The 19504-nt window shown below is 38.7% G+C and overlaps 2 protein-coding genes across 2 annotated transcripts; both read right to left on the bottom strand.

The window, feature by feature from the left end:
- Nucleotides 7699–8945, bottom strand: LOC104715154. The gene is made up of 2 exons (XM_010432593.1): nucleotides 8283–8945; nucleotides 7699–8166 (listed from the first exon to the last, which is right to left on the bottom strand). The coding sequence occupies exons 1-2, from the start codon at nucleotides 8943–8945 to the stop codon at nucleotides 7699–7701; spliced, it is 1131 nt and encodes a 376-aa protein (XP_010430895.1).
- Nucleotides 13626–14675, bottom strand: LOC109126389. Its single transcript, XM_019229906.1, has one exon. The coding sequence runs from the start codon at nucleotides 14673–14675 to the stop codon at nucleotides 13626–13628; it is 1050 nt and encodes a 349-aa protein (XP_019085451.1).

Raw genomic sequence — 19504 nt, 5'->3', positions numbered from 1 at the left:
ACAAAAATTCCTCACTCGGCGAGNATTAAACGTAATGATTTAAGTCTGTTTAGCCACGCTAAAACTACTCAACAAGCTCTGTTGGTTCTTTGGTAGTCGTGTACGTATATAAGTAAAATTACATAACTGATATTTGACATCTACAACCCTGCAAGTCATATCGATTTAAATTGACTTACATGGATGTCAAATCAGTTGGCCATTGCATTAAATACGACTACTAATAGATACAAACCCATGAAATTTTCCTATATTATATATTTAATATAGTGGTGTCAATTTTAAGTATAAAAGGGTACAACTCCATACAAGCTACACGGGCATGTCGTTGTTGCTGTAGGTCTTAGCCATTTGTCCTCATCAAATAGGTAAGGGTACAGTTAGATATGTATCGTACAGGATAAAATAATGGGAAATATTAGTTTGCATCAAACTAAACATTTTACTATGTTCAACTTGTGGGAAATCGGAGAGCAACCTAAAGTGTATTAAAAAATCTAGCATATTGCTTCACTCCTATGCTTTGTCCGTGTTGTCAAGGGACGTTAAATATATGTGTACGAAAATTATATCAATTGTCCAGTTCTCACATCTGACAAAGTTCGTGGTTAGCTTTATTATCTTGCCTTACTCTGCAAAGGTGCATCGCTGACAAAATATTTTGTTTAATATGAAGATTAGAAGGGATAGGAGATAAGGTGTACACGGAAACGAAGAAATGCAAATAAACATAGTTACGGTAAACTCAAACATGTTTCGTTATAACTACAAAAGCATTTGACTAATTTGGCGAGCGCACCACCAGAATGTGCATTTCTTGCAAGGATGCTTGTAAGGGCCCTCCATAGTGTCCACGTCTTCCTCCGTCATTGAGAGCGCGCATTTTATTGCGCACGAAGGAGTTGTTATTTCTCCATCATCAGGGTAGTCAAAAAACACACCATAAGTTGTATTGTGTGATGTTCCATAGTGGATAAGCTCAGTGATGAGTTCTTCACACATATCTCCAACCTCTTCAGAGTCAAGTGGGTAGTGCTTTATAGAAAACAGCCGAAGCAAATGACCCACCTGGACTCCGGACCCTTTACAGATGCACAACATGGCAGACGCAAGAGTAGCGTCGGCATATGTTGGTACGTTACGCTGGATTAACTTTAGGGTCCCTTCAATGTCCCCAAATTTTATTGCAAGACGAACGCCTTCATAATATATGGCCGTTAGATTTTCCGCCTCAAGGCACCTTTCAAAAAACTTCCTGTGTCGACCACCAAAAATGATATCATCGGGGTCACTGCACATGTTGAAAATGTTTGCCTCTTTCAAGATGTCGGGACGGTAAACTATAATTTTGCCTCTATTTCCGGCACGTAGGATTGACTGCAGGTACCACCAGTGTTTGGCTGGCATTAGTTTAGCTATTCGCGCCAACAGATCGTCAGGAAGATCTGGGTTGGTCATCTTTGTAATGAAAGTATTATGTGCACATAGGAATGCAAACTTAAATAATACTCACTTGTTGATATGGTTGGGGAATTATTTGGTTGGATATAAATGATACTTGATATAACTGCATGACAAGATGGCGAGGTGACATCAAACCACTAATTATTATATTTTTCGACATCCACTAATATAGAGATGGAATGTTGTTTTGGGAATCATAATGGGCCGTCAATATTATAGGCCTGTTTACATAATAAACCGTTGCCAGGTTTACATATTAAACGACGTATACGTGGCCGTTAGGTTGGTGCAACGTGGCAATTTCAACAAAAATTCCTCACTCGGCGAGTTCAACAACAAACCTGAGATGGTGCTGACCATATTAGATCCACTCGGCGAGTTCAACCAAAATTTCTCACTCATAAATCCCCTATTTCCTATTAGTATACACGTGTCATAACCATATTACGGATTTGAAATCTTTTATAATCTACTATGTCAATCTCAATTATTCAATACCCGCTCAGCTTAACGTAGTGGCAGACATGACACCAGTTGGCAACTGCGATGTGACAACTGATACCCGCAAAAGTCGTATATACGAAGACGTAGAAGAGTTGTTTACAATTAAGTAGAGGGATGTGACTTATATCTCATCGATGTTGCTTGATGAGTAAGTTTAATATGATGTGTTTGTAATCATTAATAAGTTACGAAATCTGGTCACAATTGTACTAAACGACCACAGTGTTAACAAAATATGTTACTGGTTAGCACTCTATATATAATAATTAAAAAACCTGTAACTCCCACCTACAACTCTCCATTTACTTTTGTATGTAGGTGTTGAACACCCTCCACAAGTTGCAACACATATGAAACATTGTTTTAGAAAAATCAAGTGAAAATGCCGCCTGCAACTCAAAAAATGCCTGATATACCAGATGAAATATTGATTAAAATCCTCGGCTTTCTCGCAGTCGATGGTTTGGAGTACCTCGCTCCAATATTGAAGGCAGGTCATCGAGGTGTAAAAATGGCGCTTACCCCCGAAGTTTTGAAGGATGCTAACATCTTCAACTTATGCTGGCATCCAACGATGTTCCAAACACCATGGAACCCAAATGGTAGAGTCCAAAATGAAGGGATCCATAGGCATATCTTGGAAAAATGCCTAGATGCTGGCAACAAAATGGCAATTTTTTTCGAAGGTTTCCGGGTTGTTGCCGAGGTGGAAGACATTAAACAAGGTATCGCACTTCTAACTCGTAACGTTCCCACAGAACCTATGTCGACACTAGCTTGTGGGTTTTTTTCTATGTTAGACGGGAACTGCAAGATGGCTATTCATTTTCTTGACCTGTTTGATGCACATCACTACCCAATTAAATCGGAACGATCAAGGTTTATGGCCATGGGGTTGTTCCGGTTGCTAGGTAGATATCAGATGGCGCGAGTAAACAGATACAGGGACACATTCGTCTATCCTATTGCTCCCTTGATCCCTTTTCCGGAATGTGCTCGATTGTGTTTATTGGAGCATGGTTTCTACTCTCTCAACTATCAAGATTATGACATTGTCTGCCCAAATTGCGGCCTTTGGTGGTTGGCGAAAGCTATATCCGAGATCCTTTAGTTATATTTTCTCATAAGATGTTTTGCCCTAAACGTTCTATCTAATGGTCTTCTGTTATCAACGCTGAACTCTTATATCTTCTAGAATTCATGTAATTACAATAAATCCGGCCTTTAGTTTAGAATGTCTGCTGTTGTAGTAAATTTGTTTCATGTAACACCTAATGTTGTATCCTTTATAAGAACGCGGTATCTATCGCTACTTAATATGTTGTTTACAAATGGTAAGTGGTTGGGTGCCTAAACGTGACCAAGGCATCAGAGATGAATTATGAATATAAAACCATATAGATCGTCTTCCCTTGCAAGACCACTTAAATATATACTAAGACGTACACAACCTAAAAGATGTTAGTGTAATAACAACGTTTATAATTTCAGTGTACGTTCAAGAGTATGTATGTTTAGTGTACGTACAATAGTTTATAATTTAAGGCATTGTACGTATTAGAGTTTGTAAATTGAGTGTACGTACAATGGTAAACAAGAGTTCCGTCATTATCGTTTTTATGCAAATTGCATATAAATAAGTTCTTACGCAGATTCTTCTATTTCGTATTAGTATATACGTGGCGACACCATAATAACAGAAGTCAAATGCGTTATACACTACTTAGACAATTATATCGCTTAAATTCCGCTAGGCTCTAGGTAGGGTAGACATGACGGCAGTAGGTTGGACGAAGTGACAACTCCTACCACCAAAAGTCGTGTTAACATAAAAGTAGATGTGATTTATATCTCAGCGAGTTTTAATTAAACAGTAGTAAGTGACGTATGTCTCGTCACATTAAAACAATAAACAGGTAGGGTGTTAGCTAAATTAAGTATCTCGTTAGCGTTCTATAAATTATTTGTACCAGTCCCACTAAGTACAACCGGAACTTTGAATTCTTCAAACACCCTTCTGTACAAGTAGATGTTCCTACTAAAAAATCACATCAAGATGGCGTCTGCGTCTCAAAAAATGCCTCATCTACCAGATGAGATGTTGGTTATCATCTTCGGGTTTCTCGGAGTTTATGGTTTGAACTACCTTGCTCCAGTAGTCAAGGCAGGACTTTGAGGAGTGAAAACAGTGCTTACGCCTCAAGTTCTCAAGGATGCTAACATCTCCAACGTTACTTGCCATCCTTCTTGGTTCCAAAAATTACATCACCGAAATCGTAGAATCAAAGAGGAAGGGATGCACCGGCGTATCTTCGAAAGATGCCTTGACGCTGGGAACAAAAAGGCAATCTATTACGAAGGTCTCCGGGTTGTTGCCGAGGAAAGCGACATTGAGGGAGGTATTGCACTTCTAACTCGTAACGTTCCCGCAGAAGATGATGCCACACTAGCATGTGGGTTTTTTTCTATGTTACATGGGAACCTCGACATGGCAGGTCATTTCCTTTACCTATTTTATGCATACCACTACCAACTGAATACAAGTCAAACAAGGATTTTGGGCAGGGAGTTGTTCATGCTGCTGGGTAGATATCAGACGGCGCGACAAAACACGTACATGGATTCATTCGTCTATCCTATTGCTCCTTTGATCCCTTCTCCGGAATGTGCTAAATTGTGTTTATTGGAGCATGGTTTGTACTCTCTCTACTATCGAGACTATGACATGGTGTGCACAAATTGCGGCCTTTGGTGGTTGGCGAAATCTATATCCGAGATCCTTTAGTTATATTATCTCCTTAACTGTTGCGCCCTAAACGTTCCATCTAAAGGTCTTCTGTTATCAACGGCAGACTTATATCTTCGTCATTGGGTGTACGCGCACTGAATCCGGCCTTTTGTTTCCATGGTTTTCTCTTCTAGTTATTTTGAATCATGTACCCCCTAATGTTGTATCCTTTCTTTTTCTGTTCTAGCTTGCAAAACAACTATACACAATTGATAAATCTGCCTATTGTGTATGTACAATCAAGTGTGTTTGGGTACATGGGTGCATTCGGTTGGTGAAGTCGTTTGTGATTATGTTGTTTCAACCAAATTGTGACTAAGATAAGTCTATTTTCAACCATTGAATCAATTTTGTCGAAGTGGTTGGGCGCCATAACGTAATTAAGAAAGTAGAAGGGGGGAAAAGGCATACATCAACAAGATAATAAAATAATACCATGTACACAACGTAATATAGTTGTCTGTACGTACACTACGAGTTAAAGTATGACTGAACGTACAGAAGATCGTTACTTGTCAGTGTACGTGTACCTATACAGTATACAGTACATAACAGAGACATACCTTCTAACACAAGTTGGGTATAAATGATATAGGAAAAAGAATTACAAGATGAAATAGGAATACAATTACAAAAATAAAAAATTATGCCCAAGAAGGTGGTCATTGCCAGAACATTTACAACGAGTGTTATATTGCATTTACAATATAATAACGTCTCCAATACCATGTTACATATTAGTACATAACTTTAATGATGTAATATAACATACGTAACCTGATCGATCGACCCGTAATTAAGAAAATTTGAAAAACAAAGAAAGCGAAGAGTCGCGCTTATTAGAGAAGGAGAGAGAGGGAGTCGGTAGAAAGACGCAACTACCAGTGGCGACGCTTTGTTTTATTTAGAAAGCATCTCCCTGTCTCCTTTCCAAACCCAGGGTGGAAACGAATAACAGGAATTTATCAGAAAAAACTATGGAATTTAGAGTTGATGCCATCGCTGATCTTAGACCTGGAAGAACGAATTGGATTATCCAAGCGAAGGTCTTGAATTCGTGGTATGTTACTGAGTTCTTTCAAAAGTGGGTTCTGTTCCTTGCTGATACACGGGTTAGTCCACTTTACTTTGTAAAATATTTGCACAAAGTTGTTAATCAACCAGTGGTCTTATACACGATTGATATGCAATTTATAGGGTGACACAATCGAGGTGGCGTTTTTACCATTGACCTAGAAGAATATGAGGAAGTATATCTATGATGGTGATTGGTATGAAATTAGGACTTTCAAGGTCATCCAGCCAACACTGAGGGAGAGGAATACACATCATCCTTTCCAAATCAAATTTATTGATGATTCGACGATGGGTCTGCTCGAACCGGTGAATCAAAAACTCTACTTCCGTTTCAAGGATTTGGGTGATATATCTCGAGGGAGAATTACCCATCCCATATCATTCGGTACGCTTATCTTCAATTTTTCATTACACAAATTGTTGGAACAACGTTAAAAAACGTTTGTTTTAACTAAATGATATATTTGTGCACATTACTAGTTTTTAGGTCTGATACTAAATTATTAGGTTAGTAGACAATTTCATATCAAAATACATAGGTTGTAACGTTTAAAGTATGTGTCTACCCCGAATCAGATGTTTGTGGGTGTGTAGTTGGAGTGGAAGACAAAAGATTGCTCGAGGGGGCAAATGCGGCCAATGAAGTTGTCCTCACCCTACTGAATGGGAGGTAAAGGACATTTGTGCTACCTTTTGAATACATTTTCATTTAAAGTTTTTTCCTATTCCCGGTCTATATTAACATGAGAAAATCGTAGGAATGAAACCATCAGGTGTCGTGCCCTAGATGACTATGCTGCTCGCTTCATAAATGCTTGGGAAGCAAACGGGTGTCATCTTACTTTTACATCCGAACCCGTCTTTTGTATTTTGTGGTTCTGGAAGGTTGGAAGCTACGAAGGTACGTTCGATTTGATAGATCAGATAAGGAAATTAGCCTTGTGAAACCATATACATCTAATTTTGTAAATGTTTCGTAGGTGCACCATGTCTCGTCAACACAACTGCCTCTTTTCAAATCTATATACAACCAGATTTCGTAGGAATGGAACATTACAAGGCGATGTAAGCTGTTTGTTTTCCTATAAAAATATCTAATTGTATATGTTGTTACTGTCAAATACGTTAATACACTTTCTATATTTACCGCAGATCTGAATTTGCTGGACGTTACTATATAGAACATATAATGGAGCACGTAGGGGAGAATGCAGGACCTTAAGAAGAAAGGAACTAGATTGGCGAAAGGGAGAGCTCAGGGAGTTTAGCATATTGAAAGAACCTTCACAGATCTATGCAATTTATAAACTTTTTTTTTGCCGGTGTGTTTGTACTTTTGAGTGAACCGAATGTTACGCTGATTCTGGATAATATATGGTTACATTTTGTCAACAAAATATAAAATTTAGTACTCCGTAAATGTATGTACACAATAATAGTTATCTACGATAAGTGTACATGTCAACCGTACATAAAAAAAAACGGATGAAGGAACATACTTCTTTGGTCCGTTGACATGTACCGTGAATGTGGTTAACACATTTACAACACTATCCTTCCATCGTATTATGTCCTCTCTAATGGACCACATAAAATACACAAACAGATATATTTTGCTTTTGTAAGTATCTTATTGAAACAGTAAACCGTTTGCTTGACATTTCTAAAAAGCCCACACGAGTAATAGGCCCAACTAGGGCAACCAGGACCAATTTCTACAACAATTATAGTTAAACAAAGAGGTGGGCTTACAAATTAAAAGGTTCATCATAAACATGTTACAAAAAGCTATGGTTGCACTTAGGAAAAAAGAGTATTATCCTCACACGCCATGAAAAGATAACACGTCTATTGTCGCCCCTGCACTACGTATTAGCTCGACATGTTGTACGGTTGTAGCCAACCTGTTGACACTGAGAACAAGCATGCTGTTTGCGGGGCCTCTTCGTCTCCAACGCAACCTCGACAAAAGACTTCATCCTCGACATCTTTGGCCTTCCTAGAGGATTCCTAATGAAAGGCGGTTTACATCTGGACAGTGTAACATCAGTAGAAATGATGCAGGATGTATCTATCGGCATTATCGACTCCGCATAACCACTGCAGAGGTTGTCTCTGCGGAAGTATGGATGGAACTGGTTAATAACTGATTGGTTGGCCGTATATGCGGCTGCGATAGCATATACGCATGGCATCCTCTCTAGATCAAAATGCCTACATGAACACCTCCTATACCTCAGATTGACAACATGCCTTGAGGTACCACAACTTACTTGAAATCGATCTTCATCAATTTCTTGAACCCTTAGACGCCTTGAATGTTCAATACGTGCCTATGAGTAAATGAAAGCGTAAGTTCATATAACCTACGAAACACAACATATTCACTAACATTTTCCACTCCTTTCGTTAACATATATATCGATGGATATGTGAATGAATCTCATACCTGTAACAGGTTCTCCACTCCTTTGGTGAGTAAAGTTGGCATTGCAGCCGCTTGTTTTCTCCTTGTAGCAAACCAACGTGTCAACATATTCCGAACCGCTTCTAATAACTCTACAATGGGATAGACTCTCACATGATTCAGTACTTTGTTTAACGATTCTGCAATGTTGCTCGTGGTGAAGTTGTACCTATCACGAGGAAAGTGCGCCCTGCTCCACTTGGATACATCTGCACGCACCAAGTAAGCATGCAGTTGCGGATTCGCTTCTTGAATTTGCTGGAAGATTTCTTCGAAATCAACTACACGGTACGCTGCAGCTGCTTTTTTTACCAGCCGGAATGTTTCGCTCCCACTAAATCTCAGGATAATATTCTTGTGAAGATGATAAGTGCAGATTCCTCGACTTGCCAAGGGGTACACTTTACCGATAGCTTTACCAATAGATTTATGCCGGTCAGATATCAGTGCAAGCTCTTCATCATCAGGAATTACACTACTTAATTGAGTAAAGAACCATTCCCACGACACGTCGTTCTCTGTATCAACAACCGCATACGCCAGAGGGAAAATATTAAAATTCCCATCTTGTGTTGTCGCTATCAGAAGAGTCCCTTTGAATTCACCTTTCAAAAAGGTTCCATCTACAACTACAACTTTCCGCATANTTTACACTACTTAATTGCGTAAAGAATCAGTCCCACGACACGTCGTTCTCTGTATCAACAATCGCATACGCCAAAGGGAAAATATTAAAATTCCCATTTTGTGTTGTCGCTATCAGAAGAGTCCCTTTGAATTCACCTTTCAAAAAGGTTCCATCTACAACAACAACTTTTCGCATATACCTGAAAACATACTTGAATCTGTCTTCTGCATCAACGACTAGTCTAGTAAGGGTCCCGAGATTAGAGGACCTCAGCCTGTATAAATATGCAGGTAATTCAGCGTATCCACTTTCAGGTGTACCCCTAACATACTCCCGCGCCTTTATAAGTGTACGATGTGCCTTCTAGTAGCCAACCTATTATATGAAAATGGTCAGTAAAAGACATCTGCACTCAACAATATCAACTAGATCGAATTATATATATGTGCAGTGCAGGCCATAGAATCAACTAATTTCTGAGAAAACCAACAAACTAAAGCTACGATATGTTTGTTATTGTTTCCACTACGTCTTCACGTACACAAAGCCCCCTAGCAACATAAGAAATTTCTCCGTGTACACCCTATATACCATCACATACACAAAGCCAACCAAAAAACAAACATATTAAAAAGACTGGATTTAGAGTATTTCAGTAGCCCACCTGTACACCATATCGTAGGTTGAGCCCTTCCCCAACAAGATTTGGCACAACAGAACCTCCCACACCACCAACATAATCCTTGTATAATTGAGCTAGGATTGGTGGTTTAGCATTACGGCTACGGCCATATCGTTCCGTAACAGAGCATGTATGTCCACGACAATATTTGCGAATATGGTTGAAGCCCGTATTCTCCATTTACAACGATTTACCCAACACTCAACGATTAACAAACTGGGCGTTGAATATCGATCATTGTAATCATATTTATCTAATACACTGAGCACCCTCAACCTTGCCACCAACGTTTCTTTGCTATCAAACTTATCCCCCACAGCAATGCCACCACCTCCGTTTTCTATTTTGTGAACCTCCTTCTCAATTGCATCAGCTGCAGAGTTAGTCTTGTGGGAACGGATATTTGATTCTTTGTTACACACCTTTTCCTCTATACAAGACCCTCCCCAGGTCCGTCGTCCAATGATTCCTCTGCTCCATCCGGGGCGACGTTGGACTAAAGTAGATAGTCTTCATCCCCTGAACTTGCACCATCGCTGTCGTCACAATAATCAAATCTACTGTTCTCCTCGTCATCTGATTCATCTTCATCTACATCCTTTCCTACATTATCTTCACCGTCTACCTTCCTACTCTCGTACTCTTCATCTTTCTGTCCCATTTCCTCTGCCATGCCTACGAAATCATCTACAACGACTTCAGGGGTCTTGGGTGTTGGTTCTGGGGTTTTCGGTTTAACTTCCTCGAACAAGGTTTCACCAGATTTATCTTCAATCTCAACGCATAGCTGGATGAGTTCACCCCTGCACTGTTTGAGAAAGTTTTGAAACTGCCGACCATTCGAAACAATCACCAGTGGCATATAACATCCGCTTTTTTATATCTATCTAACATATAGCTCAACTTTATGGCGGAAGTTCCTTCACATAAACCAAAGTCATCGAACACCATAGCAGTAAAATCTTCAAACTTCGTTTTTTTTTCGACAACTATAATCCTGCATCCTTTGCTAGTATCAACATCAAACAACCATCACTTTTTGTCTACCCTCCACCTCCCACATGCCAAAACGATATCTTGCTCTTCCATGGATGAACCCAGAGGAAAGATTTCCGAAACTGAGTAGGAAAAAGACGTTTGCTCCGGCCGACAAACAGAACACGATTGATGAATCTGCTACAAACTTTATTACATGAACACCATTAATCGGAAGAACAGCAAACATGTTTAGATCTTCCTCCAATAAGTCTATCGTAAAGCTAGATTGTCTTTGCCAGCTCAAACAAATTCGTATTATTCTGGTAAGACATAACAACTGTCAAAAACGCTTACTAAATCTACCACGGACAAGAAGCCTACCAATACACTACGAAAACTATTTCAAAAAACAAACAAAGTATACCAAAAATATCTGTAACGAGAGAAGGCTGTCGCATAAATTTGTCGCAACGTGCCATTAGTCTACCATAAATATCTTCCCACCCTTTTACGTTTGCCGCTACACCCGCTAAAAACATAAGTCTATCATCAAAGGGCAATTCCTCTACCAACTTAATCTAACGAATCGATTTCATCTACGTCGACCGATAAGTGTACCAACACTACAACTAAGTGTACCACCTACGTCGACCGATAAGTATACCAACACTACAACTAAGTGTACCAAAAATATCTGACTTACACCTTTAATCAGTCCACCTATATAAATGTACCATCAAAGAATCGGTAGACTTTCTCACAGTTCCCAATATTTTTTTTCCACTAATGGCATTAGCTGTAATTACATTTTTTCTCAACACTAGTTTCAGGGGTAGTATGGGTACAGAGTTTATTCTAGTAATTACAAACTATTGTGTGCTACTTTTGTAATAAGGAAGCTTTTATGTAATATTCTAGTAACTCACCCTTTTATTAATCATAACATTGTCATTAAATAGTCGTAAATATCTACGAGTATATTACGACTACGTGTTTTAGTCGTAACTTAGTTGTTCTTTACCGACTATTTTACGACTGAAATTTTTTACCGACTAATGATTTACGACAACACTGTTTAGTCGTAAAATAGTAGTTATATCTGATTTAGCGACTATTTAGCGACTATAAGTGTAGTAAATTGCCTGTTTTCTTGTAGTGAAATGTTTGTTACAAGCTGTTAATCTGATCCTAATTACATTCTTAGTTTATATACTTGACTAAGATATAAACCGACATAACCGGATTTTAGCCAATCCACATAACCAAAGTAAACCATGATATCTAATACACCCCCCTCAAATCTTTATCTCTGAAGAAGATGGAAGATAAAGATTTGACAAAGACATTTTCTGGAGTAAACCATGTAAGGAACTTGGATGTAGAGGCTTAGTAAGTATGTCAGCATGTTGTTCTTCGGTAGGAACGTGAAGAGCCTTGAGGTTACCAGCTTTGATTTGATCCCGGACGGTATGGCAGTCAATCTCTATATGCTTCGTCTGTTCGTGAAACACAAGATTCATGGAAATACGCATAGCGGATTTGTTATCACAAAAGAGCTTAGCCGGACAAGTGACCTTGATATGTAAGTCCTTCAGAAGCTGTTGCAACCAAATAATCTCACAAGTAGCCTGTGCCATGCTCCTATATTCGGATTCAGTGCTACTTCGGCTAGTTACAGCCTGTTACTTAGACTTCCAACAGATCATTGATGTGTCTAAGTAAACACAGTAACCTGTAACCGATCGTCTTGTCTCCTTGCAAGTAGCCCAATCTGCATTCGAGAAAGCATACAAGCAAAGTTCAGATGAAGCAGAGTACATGAGTCCCTGACCTGGATTCTGCTTGAGGTAACGAAGAACTTTATGAGCCGCTTGAAGATGAATGTCTCTCGGAACTAATATAAACTGACTGAGCTGATGAACAGCGAAGGTGATATCTGGCCGAGTGATGGTCAAATATAGCTGTCGACCAATAAGCTCCCTGTATGAGGTTGGACTTGGTAACATGCTTCCCATATCCTTAGTAAGACGTAGATTAGGGTCCATATGTATAGAACTCGGTTTACAACCAAGCAGACCTACGTCTTCAAGAAGATTCTGAGCATATTTATGTTGACAAACAGAGATCCCTTGTGATGATCTCGAAATCTCCAAGCCAAGAAAGAAACGGGCAGGACCAAGATCTTTAATCTTAAAAGCAGCCTTCAACGAGTCCTTTAATGTCTTCACAGCAGCATCGTCATTACTTGCAATCATAATGTCTTCGACATATACAAGCGCAGCCACGAGAGAAAAGTCACCAAATGATTTCACGGAGATTTTAACGAACAGAGTGTTATCAGCTGGTGATTGAACATAGTTGGCACCCATTAAAACCAACGATAGACATTTATACCACTGACGTGACGCCTGTTTCAATCCATATAGTGACTTGAGTAAACGACACACAAGATTAGGAGGAAGGACAATACCAGGTGGAGGCGTATATCCTTGAGGTAAGCTCATATAAATCTTCTCTTCCAAATCACCATGGAGAAAAGCATTGGAGACATACATCTGTGTAAGACTCCATCCTCGTGCAGCAGCGAGACCTAGTAATAGCTTAACACTTGTAAGCTTAGCAACAGGGGAGAAGGTCTCCAGGTAATCGATTCCTTCCTGTTGTGTAAAACTCTGTGCCACGAGTCTTGCTTTATAACGCTCTACAGAGCCATCAGAATTATATTTGATTGTAAACATCAGTTGATTATATTGCCATGAATCCTGTGTTTCACGAACGGACGAAGCATATAGATATTGACTGCCATAGCACTAGGAATACTAGAACCTGATGAAGTAGTCACAGGCTCTGGAACTTGAACTTGACTCTTGAACTGAGCCACCATCTGCTCAATTTGTTGTGGAGTGTAACCCTGTAGAATCTGATTAGTTCCACCATTCGATCCATTCGTTGCATACTGTGTGTACGGTCCATAAGACATATCGTCCATCAGAAACACGCCAGTATTGGAATAAACTTGAGCTACAGCATTAGCTTTCTACATAGGATACGTATAAGAGACCATCTGCTGCATCGGTGGAGCCCTTGGTTGTGGCTGTGAAGTTGGCATCCTTGGTTGAAATGGAGCAGGAGGTCGTGCATTATACCATGTAGCTACAGTTTTGTATCCTGGTGGAAATCCATGAAGTTTATAACACTTCTGGATAGTATGTCCTACTTTTCCACAGTGAGAACATATAGGCTTGTGTACGGGATGAGCAGTATTATAAGCTGCTATATATGATGCCTCCTCATCAGTCATAGAAGCTACAGCCTGAAAAGCAACATTCTCTATAAAAGTAGAAGGTAAGACAACCTTCTGTCTCTCATCTTGAGTGACCATATTAAAAGCTTCCTCAATCGTAGGAATAGGTTTCAACATCAAGATATGACGCCTTGCTTGATCATAACCTTCATTCAATCCCATAAGAAACTTAGTAACTCTACTTCTTTGTTGCAATTTCTCCCATTTTAGAGCTGCATCACATTCACAACGTCCACAAGTACAAACCGGAAGCTCAACATAATTTTTATGCTCTTCCCACAATGTCATCAAACAAGTATAGTAAGCCGAGACATACATTGAACCTTGGAAAATCTTTCTCAATTTCTGTTTAATAGCAAAGATCCTAGGTGCATCATCCTGCTTATACCTAGATAAAATGTTCTTCCAAATTCCTTCTGCAGTAGGGATGAAAAGTAAACTCTGTCCTATCTTCTTATCCACAGAATTCATCAACCAAGTCAAAACTATATCATTACACCTCAGCCATACACCAAAATCATGATGTTCTTCAAAAGTTTTAGAGATAGTACCATTAATAAAGCGTAGTTTGTTTCTGACATTCAAAGCCATCCACATCGAACGACGCCAAGAAGGAAAATCCGAAGCAGTCACAAGACAATCCAAAACTAGAACAAGTCCTGCGTGATCAGCATTATGGAGATAATATGGATTCTCATACTGATCAGTCTGATACTGCTGTGGTCCATTCACTGGAATCGGAGTGGGAGGTCGAGTCACCGGAACATTACCAGAAGATCCCATTCTTAAAGCAAGAACAAGAAATCCAAAGAAAAGTGAGACGAAAATAAAACTCAAAAGAAAGATTCGAGCTCACAAAGGTCAATCAAAAGAGAATTAAGAGAATCAGAAAGGTATAGAAGACTCCGATGAGAAAATCGCACACAACGGCGAATAATTCTTGAACAAACTGAAAACAAGAGCAAATCGGAAAACTCATCTCCGTCGCGAGATGCATAAGCGATAGAAACTCAATTATAGAGCTCTGATACCATATTAAGATCCGGTTAAACGGAAAAGATGAGAGCGACGGAGGAGAGAAAGGTGAGAAACACCATTTTGATTAATCCAATAAAAGTTTGTTACAAGCTGTTAATCTGATCCTAATTACATTCTTAGTTTATATACTTGACTAAGATATAAACCGACATAACTGGATTTTAACCAATCCACATAACCAAAGTAAACCATGATATCTAATACTCCTATCGGGTCTCTTTCTAATTGGATGAGGATTTTTTCTTATTCTTCGACTTCGTCTCTCTCGACACTTTTACGGAGCTCGAAGAAGACAACTATTTTGTTTCACTTTTCTAGAATTGGGTTATGGAAGATTTTGATTTTAGCTGGAGCAGTTAGGTATCTTTTATGATTTTCCTTAGTTATAAAGTCCCTAAAAGTTTTTTATAAAAAGCTTCTACATTGTCTTTGAATCTGAAGGTTATACTAGTGCAATTCTAGTTAAGAATGGGAAGATGTCTGATATTTTGTTGTGAGCTACATGTACGGTTTAGTAAGTGTTAGGAGCGCGAAAATTGAATTGAGAAAATATGCGAATTATATTTAAATAACGAAATCAAGAACGAATTACAACAGCACAACAGCATAATATAAAACAGTAAATAAATCATGGAGGCGAGATATGATATCTCTTTCCTTAATTCAATAAATCGGCCGTAAGTGCTTTCGGACAATCACGATTTATGAATCCCAAGATACAACCGATCACGAACTATTACAGTAGCACACCAGAAATACTTGGGAAAAAAGGAGACACATGAGAAATGCACAATGCTTCTCAAGGATGCCCCTCAAGCTTGAAGAGCTATAGAAGTCAAGCTTAGTGAGTTTAAACAAGCTCACAAGGGAGGAAGTCCCTAAGGTATCTCTGTATATATTGCTTAGGATTTTGGTATTTTGACCTTTGTTTTGGTGTTTTCATGGTCAGGGAAGCAAGTGAGTCTAAACAGGAGAAGAAAAGAACATCCGCAGTCCAGCTCAACCCCCCCCCCCACTCGAGCATGTACTCGACCGAGTCCCAGTCGGTTGCCATCGTCGAGCTGCCCCAATCTCCATCTCCAAGTCACCATACAGACCCCAACTACACATTTGACAGCATGCAAGAGGATGTGGACAGTTTCTTCTCCAATCCTTGAGGTACCACTATCACCTTCACTTGTAAATACCATTGCATTTCATATTATGTTTTGTTTCTGATCTTGAATCCTCAATCAAATTTCTTTCACACAGAGGACTATGTGATTTAAGTTTGGGGGAGGGTTTGAGATAGCATTTGACATTGTGTTTTGTGTTCTTATTTCAAATTTTTAGCATCATCATGTTAGTATTTGCATAGCATCTAAGGCATAGAAAAACCCTAAAAATTTCAAATTTTTTTGCAAAATCTTTATAAAAAAAGAGTGTTCATGTAGTTTTCATTGCATATTAGGATCTTGTTTAGCATGTTTCATGTAGGATTGTATAATATTTGCATTAGGGATCTATGATTAATTTGCCTTGTTAGCTTGGTTAATTCACTAGACTAAGATCAATGCCCAAGTTAATAGTACTTTGATGCTAGTTGAGTAGTTAGAAGCATAAGATTGAACCAAGCCTTGCATTCCTGAATTGCATTTGGTCTAAATTGAAGCATGTTGAGATTTGACACCATTTCCTACTTATAAGAACCTAATATTGACTTCCAATTATCAATGTGTGCATTGCTTTAAACTCATGGATACCATATACATATTTGGATCATCTTTCTCCTTTTTACCACTCTTGTTGATCCAAGTAGCTGATTAAAAATCAGTTTCCCTACCCCTTAACCAACCCTTCTTTCAAGCCATGTTTATTCTTGTGTGTGTGAGGCCTATTTTTGGGATTGAGCTTGGTAGAAAGTGTTAGGTTTGAACTGACAAGAGTAAAGCCTTGTGTAGTTCTAGTTTGCATTTTTCAAACTAGATAGGACTAGGTGGTTTACTTGTTGGGTTTGGGACTTGGCTGTTTTGAAAAGAAAAGAGGAAAAAGAGAAAGAAAAAGGATAGAGTCTTTAAGAGGAGAATGTGTTTAAGCAAAGTCTAGTGAAAGGATGGGAAGTAAAAATTGTTGAAGATGGTTCTAGTTAAAGAAAAGAAAAGAAAGAACAGAAAAGTCAAGCAAAATGCTTGTATGTCTTAAGAGTAAGAAGAAAAAAAATAGAACCATAGCAAATAAATAAGAATCCCCCATCCCACTAGAAAGATCAAATAAGAAACCTCTCCTAACACTTGAAACCCAAAAGAGAAAAGGGTGAAAGAGAAAAGAAGAAGTTAAAAAATGGATTAAGCTTTAGATTGTAGTATGAATACTTTGGGTGCCTTTGGGTAGACAAGGTTTTGTTCTTGTATGTGTCTAAGTGTTCTTACCTTTAGCATTCTTCTAAAGCTTAATCCATTTTTTATGAGAGAACCTTGATATTGATAAGCCCCACTCTAAAAAGAGACCAACATTGTCTCAAAGCCTTTATCTCCAAGCCAAATGAGTTTAAGCATTGCATAGAATTGATCCATGTTCTTGATTAATGAATGTTAAAGGAAATGATTGATTTGAATGCATGTGGACATCTAAGGCTCAAATCGGTAAAGGTTGTGATATGCTTGTCTAAAATCTTTAAGTACAGCTCATTCAACTTGCATCATAGTACTAGTAACTTGGACATTGATTCTAGATGGTCTATTTGCAAGCTTTAGGAGCTGAGATCTCACTTTCAAACCTCACCTACCTTATTATGTCTTGTTTATTTGCTTGAGGGCAAGCAAAGACTAAGTTTGGGGTTGTTGATGTTCATATATTTTACCCTGTTTTCCCTTAGTTTATTCACATCTTTTGCATCTTTTGCATCTTTTGCTATCCATTTTGACCATTATTGCATAGTTTTAGGACTAATCATGCATTAGAGTATAGTTGCATTGCATTTGTATCTTTTCATGCATAAACAGGTGATTTTTGGAGCTTAAGGAGCATGGAAGCAATGCTGAGGAGAAGTGAAGCAAACAATAGGAGAAAGCAAGAGACTTAAGGCTGAAGAAAAAAAGTCCAGAGTCCCACTCGACTGCCCATTCGACCAGACACTCGACCGTGTGCAGAGAGGGACTCGACCGAGTGGAAGATGCACGAGAGAAGCCAACTCGACCGAGCACCGGGTCGAGTTGGCTGAGCCGCCTAGCTATTTTGGCTTTTAGCATTTTTAGGGCTTCCACTACTTTTTCTATATAAGGGCTTGTACCAGCAGCCACCCAAGGAGTCCAGCTTTTTAGATAGTCAAAAACCTAGTTTTTACCCTTTTGGGAATTATTCCTTTTGCACTTTAATTTTTATTAGATCTTGTACTTCTTTTAAGAGAGAAAACACTAGATTCTTCAATATTGTTGGTTCCATAACTTTCAGAATATTGAGAATTCGAGTTTGATTCTTTCTCCAATATTGTAGATCTTTGCTTTATCTTTCATTTGATGCAAGTTTCAGTATTTTCTAGGTTTATGAGTTTGATGTTCATCATGTGTTCTTGTGAGTAGTTTCTTAGGATCTTGAGGATGGGTTAGGCTGGATTGTGTTTGAGGTTTGTTTGATTTGGTCAAGCTTGATTGTGGTAGAATCTCTTCTAGGCTAGATGTTCTTAATGCTGATCCTATAACTGAGAGGGTAGGGTTTGATTTCAAGCATCTTAGCATCACACCAATGTTTAAGAAGCATAGATAAGGCTAGATCTAGAGCTTACCATTAGGCTTGCTAAGAGATTAGAGGTCTTGTTTGGTATGAGATATATTGCTTAATGCCTGCTTGTGTAGATTCTTTACTTTGTGAGAACAAGTCTAGAGATGCATAGGTTTGATTGTTTCTTGCCATGAGAGTGGATTAAACATGTCTTAGAATTATATGTCTAGAGATTAGCTCAAGTTGTTTGATATTTGTTGACCAAGTTAGATGACCTCAATCATTAGTCCAGCCCATGAATCCCTCCTCAAGGCCTTCCTTGTTTATTGATTTTTAAGTCTTAATCATGTTGTTTGATCGTTATTTGATTCGCTTGTGTATTGCTCTGTTTTTCTTGTGTTGCTCTGTTTCACGGATTTGTCCAGCTCGACCCTGCACTCGATCTACACTCGATTGGGTGCTTACTCGAGTTCATCCCCAGAACTTTGGTTTATGATTTGTAGTTGTCCTGTCTTATCTCTTGTCTCATTCTAGTTGCATTTCTATTGCATTTACTTAGTGTCCTGTTCATTACTTACCTTGCATTAGCTCATTAGCATAGTTTCTATTTCTGTTCTAGCTTCATATTAGTCATAATCGTTCTGTTCCATTTACATTCAGCATCTAGTTCTAGTAGCTTTTACTTTCTGCACTTTACATTTCATAATAGGATTGTTAGTGACAAACATCCTTTACATACTTGGCTTAACTTAGGCTCATGTACACATCTTGATTGTTCACAAACTCTCAGATTGGATTGACACCTCTTGTACTACAATTGCATAGGGGGAATTGAAACACCCTGCCATCCATTCATCTCATCTTTCATCATTCCATAC

The sequence above is a fragment of the Camelina sativa genome, chromosome 9, assembly GCF_000633955.1.
Source record: "Camelina sativa cultivar DH55 chromosome 9, Cs, whole genome shotgun sequence".
In the NCBI taxonomy this organism is placed as follows: domain Eukaryota; kingdom Viridiplantae; phylum Streptophyta; class Magnoliopsida; order Brassicales; family Brassicaceae; genus Camelina; species Camelina sativa.
The sequence above is the reverse complement of the archived record's forward strand: the minus strand, read 5'-3'. Positions and strand labels throughout refer to the sequence as shown.